An 18,198-nucleotide genomic window follows, 5' to 3' on the forward strand; every position below is an offset into this window, starting at 1 on the left:
TAAAAACCGAAGAAGTTTGAAAATGTTTTTTTAAAGAATCGTCAAAATTTTGTGAATATTCTAGAAGCCCCCGAAAAACTCCTGGATTTTTTGAATTATCTGTTTCATCGTGTCCCCTCATTGGCATTTCAAATTTACCGCAAAATTTAACGCAATCAATAATTTTAAATAAAACATCCCGATTTTTTTTTGACGTTTTCGTTATGCTTATCTATTTCCCGTCGACAAGCTTCCCAAAATCGTGAGATTACACACATTTTTTAAGTGTTCGACATTTCCCTCGTGTTTTCAAATTAATCGTTTAAATGTTTTAAGTCAATAACTCCTGTTTTCGTCCAAGATGCTTCGCCTGGCGACTCGCCTCCAAACAAAAGACACGGATAACAAAATAACGCGTTTTTTTCTGTACATCTCGTTAACCAATTGTATTTTTTATATATGTCTGGATTAAATTTTCGCGAGTAACTAAAAGATCTACTAGTTGCAGGCTGTGAAATAATTAAATTGGGCGTGAGGCAGCCTAATGCTTTTATAGCGACTTTTTCGGTAAGTTCTAGTCGCGAAAAGTGCAAATTTTGTAAATATTTTACTGAATTCTTTTGTTCTTCCATTTTTAAAAGAAAAAAAATCTTAATATATTTAAATAAAAATTACGAGAAAAAGTTAAACAGATTTGAAAAAAGTTTGCTGTTATCAAAATGAAAACGACTCACCGAAGATTTGATGAGGGCTCGTACGCAACCAATTAAGAGTAACGAAAACGAATAAAGCTGTGATCGTGCGATTCAACTAATCAAATGTAAGATCAAGCGCGCGAAATCTTAAACAAACTGACAGATGAATGTCGTTTAACAGGCGAAGGCTGCCGACTGTCCAGCCCAAAACGGAAAAGTGAGTGAAAGAGAAAGAGCTATCTGCAGTTGCAAATAGCTCTTTCTCTTTCTCGTTCCGAAACTCCGGGCTGGGCAGCGTTCAGCTCGGCGCTGTAACACTTTACAGCCAGTACAGCAACATTTTAATTTATCTGTCACCATACAAGTTAGTGGGGTCTTCGAAACGGTCAACATTACTTACAATATCACCCTTTTGGATATGGGTGATATTGTAAGTAATATTTACTCTGTCGAAGGCCCCAATAGTTAAGTCCATCCAACTAATAAAAAAAATATCATTAATAAATAAAATATTAAATGTATTATTAAATATATATCTTAGAATTTTATAGGAGGGGCTGCAGCCCGGCAGCCCATTAGGACGAGCCGCCACTGATATTATACCAGAATCCAGCGGCTCCCCCGGCGCCCCTCGGGCCTTCGCCCCTGGCGCCCCCTGGGCCTTCGCCTCTAGCGTCCCCTGAGCCTTCACCCCCAGCGCCCCTCATCCCCCGTCCCCATGTTGTCATGGAAATTTTGATTTGTTTTCAAAGATCCCAAACATTTTCCAACCAACAATACTTACATACAAAGTCTCTTTCGATATTATATATTAGACTAGTGTTGTGCCCGTTGACTTCAAGGGTTGGCTTTGGAAAGAAATTGATACACAAATTAAAATAAAGTTATATCTTCTTTATATGTATAAAAATCAATGTTTGTCAAAATTTGAATAGAACCCACAGAAAATTGAAATGGCTATTTTTAATGTAAATTTAACTGTTCGGTAAAACAATATCAATATTTTAAAAACATAATAAATACATACATACATTAATAGAGTCCTTTGTTGCTTCAATTTAGGTTCTACTAAAAACTTACATACTATGTATATACCTTCGGGTATAAGAAAATTTTGTCATAATATATCATCGAATCATCATATACATATATAATATCAACTGTGTGTCTTTCTATGTGTCTGTCTGAGATAACGTTCGATAACCGTACTATAATAGTCATTTCGATTCGGCATACATACATATGTACATTACGGCTAAACCATTGCCAAAAAGTATATACGAATACAATAACGAAAAAAACTTCTATATATGCTATTGATTATTCTGACGTTTAGTTCCGAAATGCATATAAATGTAACAAAGCCATGCATTACATCAAAATTTTCTTCATTACATCAAAATATGGCTTAAGCAATTTAATGGTCAAAATTTTATGTACGTATATATATTTGACAATTTTTATTTATTTTAATGCACAACTTAAATCACAATATTTGCAAGCTTACATTTTATAATCATCAATTTGAATTTCACACTTTTGAGAGTCTAGATTTTTCCTTGATATTTAATTTGAGGCATATGAGGAATCAAATTAATCATTGTGTAGATATTTAATTTTCTTTTGACCCAAATACGTCTAAAACTTGGCCGAATTTGACATGCCTCTATTTACAAAGTGTTTAATATAAATGCCTTTCATATAAAGCGTTCGATATGTCAGTGTAAAATTTCCATACGGATCAACTGAAAGGAAAATATCAAATTTCCAACACCCTTGAAAAATATTCAGCTTATACGAACCATTACTAATATTGTATAAAATATAAAATTACCCATTCTTAGAATACCTTATGCTAATTGATACAGATAATTCGACTGATAAAGGAACATGTATGTAATACAATATTATTCAAACTTGACTATAGATGTATGAACATTTCTACATATGTATGTGCATATATGTATACGTATATTCCTTGTACTTGTACTTGTATAATATAATGTGTATGTTTTAAACCGTTCCTACGAATCCGGGTTATTCGTGTTTGCTTTTCAGCGAAAGGTCGCGGGGATTTGTTCGCATTTCCGTTATGAATGAAAACAGACATAACGATTTCGTACAATGGGACCGTTTCGTTATACGCGTGTAGAGTTTTACCAAACCTAGTGTCATTGTCATCGTGATAGTGAGTCAATTAATTGATGAAACTCGGCATTGTTTTATATTTTTTAATGGGTTTTAAATTATTATATATACACTTGAATGAATAAATCATAATGCGTATGTACGTATAAAAAAATTCATACCCCATGTGCGTTCACCCTATAGTTAAATTTTGGGGTGGTTGACAACTCAATACGAAGTATGCCTCGTTTAAAATTTATTTCATAGGTCAAAATTACACGGTGGCCGTAAAATCAATCATAAAATAGGCGCTGCGTAATTTTCGATTTTTGCTCTATAATATTCCATCATAAAATAATTCATTTCGTTCAACTTTGTATAGGCTTTTTGATTTAAGCTTATGTATGTTTATATTTTTACCTTGCTTAAAATAGGTTGCATCTTTAAAAATAGAACTTTTAGCGCTTTTTAGCAGTATCAAATAAGGATCAGAATAAATAAGCATTTTTAGGAGGTCAAATTATGGTTTCTGAGAAATGCTTCTTGAATATGAAAATTTAATACTAAGCCAATTATTCGTTCATTTAAACAAAGAAGAATTCATATAAAATATCGCTAAACTTAAAATTTGTTCATCTCAATACGCGGAAGCAACGTCGTTATTTAGTACTAATTAATTCGTGTTTATAATACAATACTCGAAATTTTACGTGAAAAGTTATGCATAGTTAATAAGTATTAAATTGTGGATTTATTTATTATAACAGACAACTAAGGCTTTAATGTTATGTAATTTAAAATAATAAAGTTATAGTAATTATAGTTAAGTTTCAACTCGTAATATTATATTTACAAAAAAACTGTGCTTTTTTGAAATGGACTAAACCTTATCTCAAATAAATTTATTATAAATATGAGCATACAAAAAAAACATGTCTCGGGAATCCTTATCTCGAATCCCAGGGAAAATCTCTCAATCAAAACTTTTTTTAAATGTTATAATTAAGGCGAATATACATTCTACAATGAAACTATTATGAATCAAGTACATATGTATATCCTTCTTGTATTGACAATTCCAAGAAACTATTTAAGATTCTTATGAAGATGAAACAGTTGTGTGTTTGAAGGTTAATTAACGAAATATGGATTTATCAAAGACAAATCTACAAAATAGCGTAAAAAAATAATTTAAATATATGTATATATGTACATGCTGACAGGAGTAAAATAAGATAATTTGAAAAAAATGTATTCGTTTCTTTTTTAGCTTTAAAACCAACTTTGACCGAAACTGAAAGCCCTTTTCCATTGCTGGAAATATTTGTGCAATGTTTAAAATATGTAGGTTTCCGAATTTTCATTTAAATCTTTTAGTATTCTTAAGAATAAATTTACTTTTAAAATTAAATTTTTCCTAATTAATAGATAGGTACATATGTATGTACATACATACATATGTATATTGTTTATTTTTTTCAATATTTTCTTATTAAATACATTTTTAAAAATTAATAAAAAAAATAACTGAATTGAAAATAACTTATAACATTACATATATGTATGTCCCAATTGTAAAAGTCCGGAAAATCAGAACCCTAGTTCTTACGATGACTGGCTTATTAAAGAAGGAAATGGATGAAAGGTGGACAAAAGAAATGCTTGAATGGTTTCCAAGAAAATGTAAACGAATGCAAAGAAATCCACAATTATGCAATATGGCTGACTATTTATACATACAAACAAATCCGTAAAAGTAATTTATAATACACCAATATATACTAACTTGAAAAAACTGCATGCCATAAATAATATTCCGTTAGTTACAGACATTAACAAACTAACCAGTAGATTATATGACAGAATCACTAATAACCACACTAACACACTTGTGAAGAGTCTCGGTGATAACAACAATATGTCTATACCCTACACGTATAAACACAGATTACCTAAACACAATCTGCTTAAGATCGTCGACTTAAGAGAGTATTTAATTGATATGATGTATTAAATGTATTATGAGCATTTATAAGAATTGTACATAGGTTTTTGAGCTCTTTTTCTTATTATGCCGTACATTAACATTAAAATAATATAATACTATGATTACTAATAAAATATTGCAAAAAAGAAAATTATCAGTAGATCAGTAGCTATTAAAATAGATATAAGATGTATTGTGAATATAATTTAGTAATAATAAAAAACATTTAAATATCAAAATACATACAAACGGGTTTGGTGCATCCGCTCGAAAATCGCCAGATTAACATAACGGCAGCTTTAAACGTAATCCTCGTTTTCTCGAATGTTAGATTGCACATCAGATGACGAGTAACCTTTCGATGTGCACAGATGCAATTATTAAAATTGAGTTGGATCTTTCTGGCGAGTTTAATAAGGCAAGATTCGGAACTTATCGAATCTTGCCTTATTAAACCCGCCTGAAAGATCCAACTCAATTTTAATAATTACCATTTTAATAATTGCATCTTGGCACATCGAAAGGTTACCCGTCATCTGATGTGCAACCTATCATTCGAGAAGACGAGAATTGCATTCAAAGCAGCCGTCCGTTAATCTGTCGTTCAATTTGTCTGGCGATTTTAGAGCGGATGCACCGCATCCATACAAACATAAGCATACATATTAACCAGCAGCGTGGTCTAGTGGTGAATGTTGAATTATGTCGTACTTGATGTTACGAGTTTGATTCCCGCTAAGTCTCGCTATTGGCAAGACCTTGATTTGTCAAGGTCGATCGTTTCTTATCAGAATTTGCCAATTTTTCTGATTTTCATTGAAACGATTCCTGTAAAATTGGCGTTTCCTTCCCTATTTTCTGTTGCGAACCTTTAGTTATTGTTATATCTTAGGTTTCGCCATATTGCTCACCATAGATGTCTCTGTGGTTGTTTATCGAATATAAAAAATTCGTATTGTTACATGAAAGTTACATTCATCGTTATTTATCGTATTAATACGATATTTGTAATATCTGACGATAGATGTCAGATATTGCTTAGATTTACATGTATCTATGTAATAATTATGTGGACCAGGAAGGCGCATTCGGGGTTTACCTGTTAAGCCTTCCTGGTATATTTGTATTATGTATGTGAAAATATGTATGTAAAATAAAAATAAATAAATATGTATATCACCCAATAAACCAAAAATACAATTAAAAACAAATACAAGTGATTAGATTTTCATCAATGATTTGATAAAATATTTACCCTAAGAGCACAACTTAGAGAACTACAATCTTCAACAGGTCGAAATCTATTTGTCGCACGCACCACATTGTATCAACTTTTCCTTTGAAGCAGCAAGCAAGCAAGCAAAGAGCTCTAAATAGAACATCAGATCCTTAGAAACACGCAACCGACCCGAATTAAATCCAACCTAATTAATTCCTGAAGAGGTACACAATATCAAATTAAATTCCTGCACCCAGTCGGCACTCAAAATGAAAAAAAAATTAAAAAAAAAAACAACCACAGAACAGTCAGTAACGACCAGCAATTCAAAAAAGACAAAGGGACGAGTCTGGCAGAGCCGTCGGTCGACTGCTTTGATTAGGCTAATTATGTCGACTCATTACTCGCACTAGTCACGCCATTATACGGCGCACAAATGCGACTCAATTTTGGCGCCTCTAAACGCCCCGAAGACATGCCATCCTTTCTGCTTTTAATAATAATAGTTCATACAGTGCGTCTGCGGGGGATAAATGACGGGGCGCCATTGTGAAGGGACCCCGAGGGCCTCCCCCTCACCCCCCTCGAGCAGGTCCTGTAACGGCGGCGGTGTCACTTTACAAAGGACGAGTCTTAATTTTCGTTAATTTTCCGAGGGAAAATTTTCCACCAGCCCACCCGCCGCATACTTTGCCGGAGAAATGCGACACACACACAGTTTACACAAGCGTAATCTTGTATTACGAGTGTGCGTGCATGTACATATGTATGTTTCGAAACGATCCAAGTATGAAAATTTATGTCACATACCGTACGTATGTATGTGTGTTTGTTGTTTTGTTTAAATGTGTCTAGCTTTGTTATGCGGTCTCAAAAAATGTATGATTAGTGTAACTACAGTTTTGAAATTGGCTCATGATCATCATCTACATTTGAATATCTATATACATACATAATGACACATTTGGCCAAAAATCAATATATATCGTGTATTACATTACATGAAGCTAGACGCCGAATTTGAAATTTATATATACATATGAGAGTTAAAACTATAAATATTTAAATATTAGAGATAACCAAAAAATTGTGGAGCAAATTTTATAAAATATAGAGTGAATTATAGGCGTTTAAACAATTAAAACAGGTTGGAAGACACGGGCCGAACGCCGAACCACACGAACTAAATGTCACCCAACCCGATAATGTCGATATTAAATACGCGTTGTATACGATATTTTATCTCCAACGTAATGGCAGACGATACATTAACGTACATTTATGACCAAAATGAGCAATATGGCAAAGTATGAAAACAATCGGATAAGAGATAAGAGATATAAAAATTACCACTAACACGAAAACCATGTGAAATGCAAAGGAGGTATGTAAAAATGAATGTCTGTGTGTCTCGAATAGGCTCCTAAACCACTGAACCGATTGTGATAAAACTTCCAGGATTTGTTATATGTATATCCGGGAAGATTACTGTGAAAACCAAACGAAAAAAACCTCTTACTAATAATATTCGTAATTACGATTTTACTGACGCGAAATTAAAGCTTTCCTCCCGCCTTTAACGCATCGCGCCGCGAGTGTGATAATAATCGCGCCGCGCCTACCTCGCACTCGAATGTATTTGGGAACGGGAATTGCACGCGTTATTGTCGCATTGCAACGCATGCCGGATTCAGATAGTATAATGCTTGGGTTTGTCTTTCGTAATTCTCGACACTACCATAATCCCGCTGTTTTGAGATTGCTGTACAATGCTCTAGTTAGGAGTATCTTGGAATACGCCTCTATGATCTGTAATCCTTACATTAAGTCTCTATCTGTGAAGCTTGAACTTGTCCAAAGACGATTTCTCAGACTGCTTTATAAGGAGCAATATGGGATTTACCCATACTCATTTCCTTCAAAATTCGTCATGGGTATGGTCGGCTACACTTCTCTTGACCACAGGAAGAGTGTTGCCCTCATCAAGTTCTTGTTTTCCATATTTAGAGGCTCTATCTCCTGTCCGTCTATCCTGGCTGAGTTGGGCCTTCATGCTCCAGAGAGTGTGATATGGACCCGCCATCGTCCCCTTTTTCACACTCCTTTGGCTAGAACTGTGGCATTCATTTATTCTCCCATTCCTCGCGGCCTCCGTTTCTTAAATTCACTGGATGGTGCCCATTGACATTTGTCACGTCTCTCTTCATTCTCTGCACCACAAGTTATGGAGGTCGCGACCATTTAGAAAGGTTGAGTTAGTGTTTTTAATTATGATTTTATTATGATTTCCTGTTTTATTTAGTTATCTTTTCCTTGTGTAATTTGTATATATAGTTTGTTTATTTAACTTGTATTATTTCCTTTTGTACTTCTTAATCTTTTTAGCACACTCATCGCTTTGGAGCAAACTGTTAGACGAGCTTGCTTGATTAATTGATTTTGTAAAATAAAATAAATAAAAATAAAATATGTACATATATATAAAAATCAATGTTTGTATGTCACGTATGTGTTCCTATACCATTCTACCGATTGCAATGAAACTAAAAAATACTTTATTTTCAAAATCAATCAAATACAAAAATTATTTTTGTATTTAGTAAATAGTAGGCGAGAAAGACAATTTTCAAGGCACTTAATTGTGGCACATAATAAAAGTATGTGTGCGTCATTAATGAATTTTATTTAATTTTTATACTATTTTCAACAACGAAATTACATTATTATTATATATGTATATAAAGACGGAAATGTGTGTGTGTGTGTCAATAATTTTTAAATTAATTTTAAACCACTTCCTTTCTTCGGCTTGCTTTGATATTTTACCCATATATGAAAGTTTACTGTCAATAAAATAAGCAAATACCTCTGACGAGTCGCTCGAGGAATTCAATAACAATAAATAACATATGAATTTACTGTCAGATATGCATGATAAAAGCTGGCTATTCAGATCACTAGATGGACTGTGCATTGAAAATATAATATAATATCAGTGCTCTAAATCAATTTGGAAAGGATTTATAAATTTAAATGATTCGTATTTATAATTTAATTAAATTACATTAAAAAGCATGAAGAAATTTAAAAAAAAACATATCGTATCACAAATTAAAATTAGTATATCAACTTCGATGCTTACTACTTATTTTCTGTAATTTTACTATTCATTGCATCTGATTGTATTGTATGGTATGAAACGCGTCTAAATTATATATCAAAACTTAATTTTAACTTATAATAGTACATTTAACCTATCCTAATAGCCAAAACCACAATTTAAAATATGATTTGTTGACTTAGGATTGTTATGGGGAAACTATGTAATTTCCGATAAATGAACATCACTTTCAAAACTAAATGTTGAAAATTATCCCAGGAAGGTTGGGCTAGGTCTATTTCAATACACGATAAAACTCCCCGAAGCCGAAACTTAAGCACCGCGGTACTTCGGATATAAATTCTCCTTCGTGAATAATATCGAAAAGTCTGATAATATCGGAAAATTCCAGCAGAATAGAGCGAATCATGAACCCAATTCTTACACTTATGGTAGAAGCACACCGAGAATACACATCGACTACTATACAATATACATATAACCCTGAAACAAAGTAACCTTGGAAAAAATCAAAAAAGTCAAAAAATCTTTGACAAATCAGCGAACTGAAAGCTAGCACGATCGTTTTATTACTACATAGAACACACACACATCAAATCGTGCATACGATGATAAATATACAAAATGTCGTTTATTTAGAACTTGCTTCGAGCAATGGGTACGTGCGATTGAGGCGATAGTGGCGCCACCACCAGTCGCGGATTATCTCTCGTTTGCAGCTGTCGACACCCTTTCGCACCCCCCCCCAACCCCATTTTCAGCGATAAAGCGTATCATACGCACACGCCCCTGTACGAAAAAATGGCGATAAATGAAGCAAACCCGAAAAGTGACCAAATCCGGACTAAACGACTTCGACGAAATGGACCATATTTTCAACATTTATCTTCTCCCTCTAGGTACATATACATATGTACGTACTTTTTCTCCGTTTATTTTTAACGAAAATTTATCAGCTCATTCCCAAAACTAATCCAATAGAACCTATAGAATATTGCAAAATGTATATACTTTTTATCTACACACATACATACTGTTATGTACCTTCCTTATCAATGACAGGAGTGCCGGACTTTGCCCAACCTAGTGTTACATATGTACCTTGCTTATCAATTTAGTTGACTTACCAGTAGGAATAAGACACACCATTGATTTGTAGCACACCTAATTTAGCAAGACTTATCATTGATTTGTGACAAACCTAATTTAACAATCTAACCCATTGATGTGTGACACACATATTTATTTATTTATTTTATTGTCACAATCAATATACACTCGTCATTACAGATCGCTCCAATGCGACGAGTGTACGATAACGGTCAGAAATACAATAATACATATACAATCAGAATATATAGCATATAACAATTAATCAGTACATAAATAATAATCATAGAGACATCTATGGACTATTTTTAGATTTTTGTGTACAATTATTATTACAATTTTTAAACATATAGTAAATACGAAACTATAGAGATATCTATAGATTTCAGATGACTGTGCATAATTTTTACAAATCATACACACAGATTTTGTGACAACAGGATATGATCTAATACCAATTTTCAAGAACCGTTTCAACAATGATGAGATAAAATTGGCAAACTCTTATAGAGAAACGATCGATTTGGAGTCACAAAACCCCCAAACCTAACCAGCAATTTGACGAGGACTCGAACCTTTGACCTCAGTGGTGCTAAAAATACATATACGCTACCATTGAGCCAAACACGTACATTAATAAGTAAAACCATTGATTTGTGGCACACTCAATTTACTGACTAACCGAAATTGTACGACACGTGTCTTCAATACTTCATTGTCTTAAAGGAAAGTATATAAAATCATTCTGATAGGATTCAAATCAGTCATTACTATCGACTCCGAGAGATGACAGTCGTTAGTCATCACCATCGACTCCGAGAGATGAAAGTCGTAAGTCGTCACCATCGACTCCGCAGATGACAGTCGTTAGTCATCATCATCGACTCTGAGAATGCCAGTCGTCATCATCGAGACTCCGAGAACATTAGTCATCACCATCGACTCCGCAAGTATCGACCTATCGAACTGAAACTTAGTATCGGTTACTGAAATTAATTGTATTTTTTGATGTAATTTTTTTTTAATTTTTAGGTTGACCGTAAATGGTCAACTTAAAATCCCCTTATATGTGTCTTCTTTTTTAAGTTTTTGAATTCAATCATCTCCAAAACCGCCTACTAAATCAGACTGAAAATATTTTACATGTAATAGAAATTATAAATTTTATACCCTTATATTTTAAAAATATTTTTACATCAACCGGAAGTAGTACTTTTACTCTAGATAATTGATGTTTTCTATATTTTTCTCAGAAGCATTTTAGCTTATTGAACAGAAATTTCATATCTAGAAGTTTAAGCTTAATACCAAGTTATATATAAAATATAGTAAGCATTCGTCAACCGAAAGTGGCAGTTTAGTCTTATTCGATATACATACATATATACCCATGTACATATAAATAGCCAGCAGCATAGCTTGGTTGTTAAGCAGTGCCTAGCACTGAGAGGCGCCGGGTTCGATCCCATGAGCTGACCTCGATCGAAAAGAATTTTTCTGAGTATATATGTAGTGCTGCTCGTTCGAGAGTTTGTCAATTTTCTATGATTTCATCGTTTAAGCGGTTCCTGATTAAAAATTGGCTAAAATCCTTCCTACCTACAATGTCACCACTATTTGAGTATGATTAATGTACAATAAAATTTATGTAAAATTCATAGATATCTCGTTAATTTGCAAGTTTTCAGTGTCTCGTAATTCAGCGACTTGTATAATAAAAATGCTGTATTGTTGTAATTGGCCAGGAAGGCGCATTGGGGTTTACCTGTAAGGCCTTCCTATTATAAAAAAAATGTAATAAAACGACAGATTTAAAATAAGCTTTCGATTACAACAATTCCCATACGGGTCTACGTGACTTGACAGAATGTTAAATTACAGAAAACGCAAATATCGGAAGGCAAAGATCGAAAATCGAAAGATCTTAAGTCGAAAGATAAAAAAAAAGGTGCATGGTAAACGGTACATACTCACGTACATACTCACTTAATTTGCGCGAGCAGGATACGACAGGAACAAGAGGAACATGCTTTTCCTCCCGTATTCTGCGCGCGCACATTAACACGGGAGGAAAAGCATGTTCCTCTTGTTCCTGTTGTATCCTGCTCGCGCAAATTAAGTGAGTATGTACCGTTTACCATGCACCATTTTTTTTTGATCTTTCGACTTCAGATCTTTCGATCTTTGCATTCTGATATTTGCGTTTTCTGTAATTTAACATTCTGTCAAATCACGGAGACCGTTCCCATACATATGTGATTTGAAAAATCAACTGACTTACCAACTGCTAGACGGTAGCCAAAATTTATTTACACTGAAACATTATGACATACATACATATAAATCATCGGAAAATCTTGACTTAGGCCCCAGCACGGAACACGTGAAAACCCGGCTAAACCAACATCGACCTACCCAAAACTACATAGCTCGTGCATTACGCACACCCCTGCAAACAATCCAAAGCTGGATTACGGGACGCGATGGGGATGGGGATGGGATGCGTTCCCGGCATCGGCATTCGGAGTCAGTAACTCACAGTTATTACTGTGAATCATGGCCATAAATCTGGGCGTTCTTCATTAGGGCGACTAAAGCCTCGGCGCCTCAACTCCACAGGTATTTTCAGCGGTAAACTCACGCAGTGGCCGCGGAACGCTTTTCAGCACGCAATCTCCCTCCCACCCTCCCGGCCACCCTCTCCTATTGTAAAAATAGTCGAGGGGGACTTTTTGGGTTCACAAATTGGTCGTTAGCATGCTAGTTGCCAAATTCCGACCTCTGCTCCGTCGATTTGTTAACGTATGCACGGTGCGACCTCGCACACGTGTGATGCAATGTTTATAATTGCTTGTAAACAGTCTTGGGTAAACATGGCGATTGACCTCAATATCCATTGAACGTTAACACTTTACAATATCACCGAACTGTTTTTTTTTTATTATTTTTTACATATACATATGTATATACTAGGAAGGCCTTACAGGCAGAAAAATTTTATAATAATAGAATCTTTATTCTATCGAATCGTTATAATAATCGAATATAAAGCGTTCGTTTCCGTAACTACGCAATATATGTAGAATCAGGGTCATCACATCGTTACGGGGACGAGAAGGAGATGGTGTACAAATATTATATGTAGTCACAGTTTTTTATAAGATGATTATCTTCTTTAATAGTAGTAAGTATACCAGTTTGTATTACACGTTACTAGTTAGTAGTTACTAGTTAGGCAGTTTAATCACAAGTTACTAGTTAGGCTGTCTAATCACAAGTTACTAGTTAGACTGTTCAATCGCAAGTGCCTAGTTAGGCTGTTTAATCGCAAGTTACTAGTAAGACTGTTTGATCGCAAGTGATCTTCCATATGTTTAACATCAGTATATATTCAATAAGGGTAAAAATTTGAACCAATCATAACTCGTGAGAAAATAATATTTTAGGGGGAACACGAGCGTGAGAAATGGTAGAAATGCAATAAAGTTAATTAAAAACAACATTTTAAGATTTTAATATTTTGACCCTTGAGTGTATCGAGAAATGGTTTCGTGGATACACACAATTAGTTACGCAGATTTCGAGTCGTGAGAAAAATTCTGTTAAAACAATAAAATTAATTAAAGAAAATATTTTAGTGTTTGCATATGTATCCCTTTAGGGTAGATACACACAATTCATTGTGCAGATTAAGAAGGATAATGATATTTGGGGGAAACACAATTTGACACGCAGATTTCAAGGATAGCATGAGTCGTGGCAAAAATGCAACTAAAAGAATAAAGATTTTGGAAGTCTCATAAATAACATTAAAGGAAAATATAAATTAAGCGTGCGTTCAAAGAATCAAGATAAACAACAAGCGGGAATAAAGAGTAATATAAGTACATACATAGGTTGTAAGATATTCATTACATAACAACATATTACTACAGAATTAAAGTCCTTTTTTTGATTATTAAATATACGTGTTTTAGTTTGTTTAAGATTTATTTACAATTTATTTATTTATTTATTAAAGGATATGTATAAGTCTGTCCTTGGGAACTCTTAAATTAACGTGTAACGTATAGTTTCAAAAAAAATATGTATAACATATAATATTAACGATGTTTATATTAATTAAACTTAAATAATTGATTGTGATAATAATAAAATAATAAGAAAAATGTTTTTACACTCATTTAAAAATAATTTTTACATTTCTCTGGTGCCACCCCTGAAAAAAGAATCAAAGGCGGGCGACCGCCATGACACTTTTAAGAAGTGTCAAACTACGATGTTAATTTAATAATATGTTACGTAAATGATAAATAATATGTTGCCAGGTTACCTGACAACTTTAAAATTTTAATCGTCCGTTATTCGAGTCAAATCATTAATATTTGACACATATACAGGTGTTTGTGTCACAAAACATAAATAATCAATAGTGCGCTTTAAGTAACAGTTAAAAATTCAGTAATTTTCAATAAAATTATGTCTTTAAATCAGTCGTTGAATAAAGCAACAAAATTTTCACTGGAAAATTTCATTTGTTTGAAAATTTCCAGTGAAAATTTTTAACATTCAAATAATCAAACAGTGCGTGTATTGTGAAATTGTGAATATTAAGTAAATTCAGTGAAGTGTATATATGTATGTATATGGTCAAGCGATCTTCAGCAAACAGCCCTGATATTATCAGAAGATGAATAGTAAATGAGGCAGATTCACTTGACCCGTATCTCCACCTAATCGTGAGAAGGTAACTCCAGAAACAAATCCCTGTTAATGGGCAGCAGCATTGACAAGGTGCTAAGAATCTCCGGGTCAATCATGAAATTAGCAACATGGAACGTCCGAACAATGTACGAAGCAGGGCAACCATGGATAGAGAGAAGATATATATCATGATATCCAACCTCCTACGAGGAGAGGAATAAAAAAGAAGAAGAAGAAATGATCAATTTAAATAATAATTTGCGTGAGCAGGATACAACAGGAACAAGAGGAACAGGCTTTTCCTCCCGTATTCTGCGCGCGCACATTAAACAAGGTTGTTTGACAAAAAGAGAGATAATGTCACCGCATGCCACTCATATATATTATATATATATATATATCAGTGGCGTATATTGGGTGTGTGCTAGGTGTGCGGCGCACACCCGTGAAAACCAAAGACCACATAAAGTAGTATTTTAATACAAAATAATGTGTTGTTGTATAAGCAAGCATTGATGTGTATGGTGTATTTACCGCGTAGTATGTATGGTGTGGTGTATGGTGTGGTGTGCAGTCTGCAGCGTGTTGTGTGATGTTAGATGTAGTTTGTGCGCCGCGACGAGAGAATACCTATGCCGTGCAGCAAATTGGTGGGTTTGGTTGGAGTGTGCAGGCGGATATTCGCTTGTATAGGTTTGTTCGCGATATTAAGACGTACGGTGTGCTACGACTTCAGAGCACCGCGCACCGCACCGCACCGCACCACTCGGCAATTGACCGAATGCGATGCGGCACGTGGTCTCGTACTTTTTCGCACATTCGTATTTTTATGGTCATATTATTACCTCTAATAACTAATAATGGCTAACAGTGTTCAAGACATTTTAACTATTCCGTTTTCAAATAGAAGTTTTGAGATAAAATTAAAAATAATTAAATATGGGAAACCGTGTCCGTCTCTTCCAAATTTATCCAGTTTGCATAAAGAAAAAACAAAAGTTTACACTAGACATTTTTGCGTTTCAAATTATAAAAAATTCGAATGGATTACAGGCTGTGAAATTCGATCCAAACTTTTCTGCTGGCCATGTTTATTGTTCTCCAAAGATATTAATGTGTGGAACAAAGAAGGATTTGCTGATCTCAACCATTTGACAGCAGCACTGAAGAAACACGAAGGATCGCAGGCACACGTTCAATCATTTCTTTCCATACAAATGTTTGGCAAACAACGAATCGACGTATTAATTGACAGTCAACGTAAAGCCGAAATAAGTCGACATAATGAACAAGTAAATAAAAATAGAGATGTTTTAAAACGAATTATTAACGCAATAATCTATCTAGGAAAACAAGAACTGTCCCTGCGAGGTCACGACGAGTCATGTAATTCCGTAAACAAAGGCAATTACATTGAATATCTAAATGCTCTTCGAGAATATGATTCTGTTTTAGATACTCATTTAAATACTGCTACTACCTTTCGTGGTACTTCTCCAAGTATACAAAATGACATAATCGAAGCAATCTCTCATGTTATTAAAGTTCATATAAAAAATGAAGTAGAGTCAGCAAGTTTTGTTGCTATTATTCTCGATGAAACTTCAGATATAATGACAAAATCACAGCTCTCAACAGTTTTACGTTTTGTATGTAAAGGCAATGTACATGAACGGTTTATTAGTTTTACAGACGTTAGTGCTGATAAAACATCTAATGGTCTAATCTAATGGTGAACATAGTTGAAGAATTTAAAATTCAAGACAAATTGGTTGGACAGACTTATGATGGAGCAAGTGTAATGAGTGGACACGTAAATGGTTTGCAATCCAAAGTCCTCAATGCTTATCCTTTTGCTCTTTTTACACACTGTTATGCTCATGTATTGAATTTAGTATTGCAGCAAGGTCTTTCTGATATTAAAGAAAGTAAATCATTTTTTCAAACTTTAAATGGATTGTCTACATACTTTTCAAAATCTTCCAAAAGAGTATTCGCTTTACAGGAATTTGTGACAAAAAGACTTCCCTCTGTAGCACCCACAAGGTGGAATTTTACATCTCGTTTAAGTAGCACAGTACAACAATACAGAAGTCAATTTACATATTTTTTTTCGACATGTTATAGAAAATTGTGAATTATGGGACACAGATACTGTTATAAAAGCACGAGGGTTTTTAGGCTTTTTAGAGGATTTTCAAACAATTAAACTTCTTCAATTTTTTTCAAAACTGTTTGGAATAACTGATGTTTTGTATAACATTCTTCAATCTAAATCTTCGGACGTTTTATATTGTTGTAAAAAAATTAATGATGTTTTGCAGCAACTGAAATACGAAAGGTATAATAATTTTGAAATGTTATGGAATAATTATTTAAATGAAAAAAATGATGATCATGATCGTAGGCCACAAAGATTAAAAAATTATTCAGAAGTAGAAGATAAAACTTCATTTCGTCAATTATATTTCAAAATAGTTGATAGCATAATCGCACAAGTCGAATGTAGATATTCTTCACTTTCCAAATTAGAATATTTCCACCTTCTTTGTAATGATAAATATGACGAATATAAAGAAAATTTTCCAAATGTTTTAATTAATAAATTAAAAGATTTTTATGGATCACTGTTTGATTATATTCGATTGAAAAACGAACTCATTGTGCTATATTCCAGCTCTGAATTTTCAGAGAAACCTGTTCATGAATTAATACAATTCATGACAAAAAATAGCCTCGAATCTGGTTTTAAAGAGGTGTTTAAGCTGGGAGAATTAACATTAACGATACCAAGCAGTACAGCTTCAGCAGAACGGTCTTTTTCGGCGCTGAAAAGAATAAAAACTTGCTATAGAGGTACGCAAGGTCAAGATAGATTATGTGGCCTTAGCTTAATTTCAATAGAAAAAAAGTTATTGGTGGAATTAAAACAGAAAGACACATTCTATGCAGACGTGATTGAAAAGTTTATGTCTCAGAAACGTCGCATTGAACTTATGTATAAATAACTAATAAATTAAACATTTTTGTAATGCAAAACGAGTATTTTTTTTTAATTGCTAATTTTATACCCTACGCCCTACGGCATACACAGCACACCCGGTATTAACACCCACCGTCCGCCACTGATATATATATATATATATGTACATACATAGTACCGTTTACCATGCACCCTTTTTTTTGATCTTTCGACTTAAGATCTTTCGATTTTAGATCTTTGCCTTCCGATATTTGCGTTTTCGGGCGTTTCACT

At 33.8% G+C, this 18,198-nt stretch overlaps 2 protein-coding genes across 3 annotated transcripts in view; both read left to right on the top strand.

Annotated features, from left to right (window-relative positions):
* LOC143921513 (uncharacterized) overlaps window positions 1-17,977 on the top strand; it is a 381,855-nt gene extending 363,878 nt beyond the window's left edge. For both annotated transcript variants that reach the window (XM_077444840.1, XM_077444841.1), the window contains one exon: window positions 17,799-17,977. The gene's annotated coding sequence lies outside the window, so the exon portion shown is untranslated. The remainder of the gene's footprint in view (window positions 1-17,798) is intronic.
* LOC143921526 (zinc finger MYM-type protein 1-like) lies at window positions 15,526-17,977 on the top strand. The gene is made up of 2 exons (XM_077444855.1): window positions 15,526-15,592; window positions 15,996-17,977. Exons 1-2 carry the CDS (start codon window positions 15,535-15,537, stop codon window positions 16,670-16,672), a joined length of 735 nt encoding a protein of 244 aa, XP_077300981.1. The 5' UTR covers window positions 15,526-15,534; the 3' UTR covers window positions 16,673-17,977.
* Window positions 17,978-18,198: the final 221 nt, after the last annotated feature.

The sequence above is a fragment of the Arctopsyche grandis genome, chromosome 13 (assembly GCF_051622035.1).
Source record: "Arctopsyche grandis isolate Sample6627 chromosome 13, ASM5162203v2, whole genome shotgun sequence".
Lineage (NCBI taxonomy): Eukaryota > Metazoa > Arthropoda > Insecta > Trichoptera > Hydropsychidae > Arctopsyche > Arctopsyche grandis.

Bases quoted from the DNA above. Each gene is read 5' to 3' on its own strand.
- LOC143921526 (XM_077444855.1), top strand. From the start codon at position 15,535: ATGTTAGATGTAGTTTGTGCGCCGCGACGAGAGAATACCTATGCCGTG. The intron at 15,593-15,995 runs GTGGGTTTGGTT...AATGGATTACAG, and splicing joins CTATGCCGTGCAGCAAATTG to GCTGTGAAATTCGATCCAAA.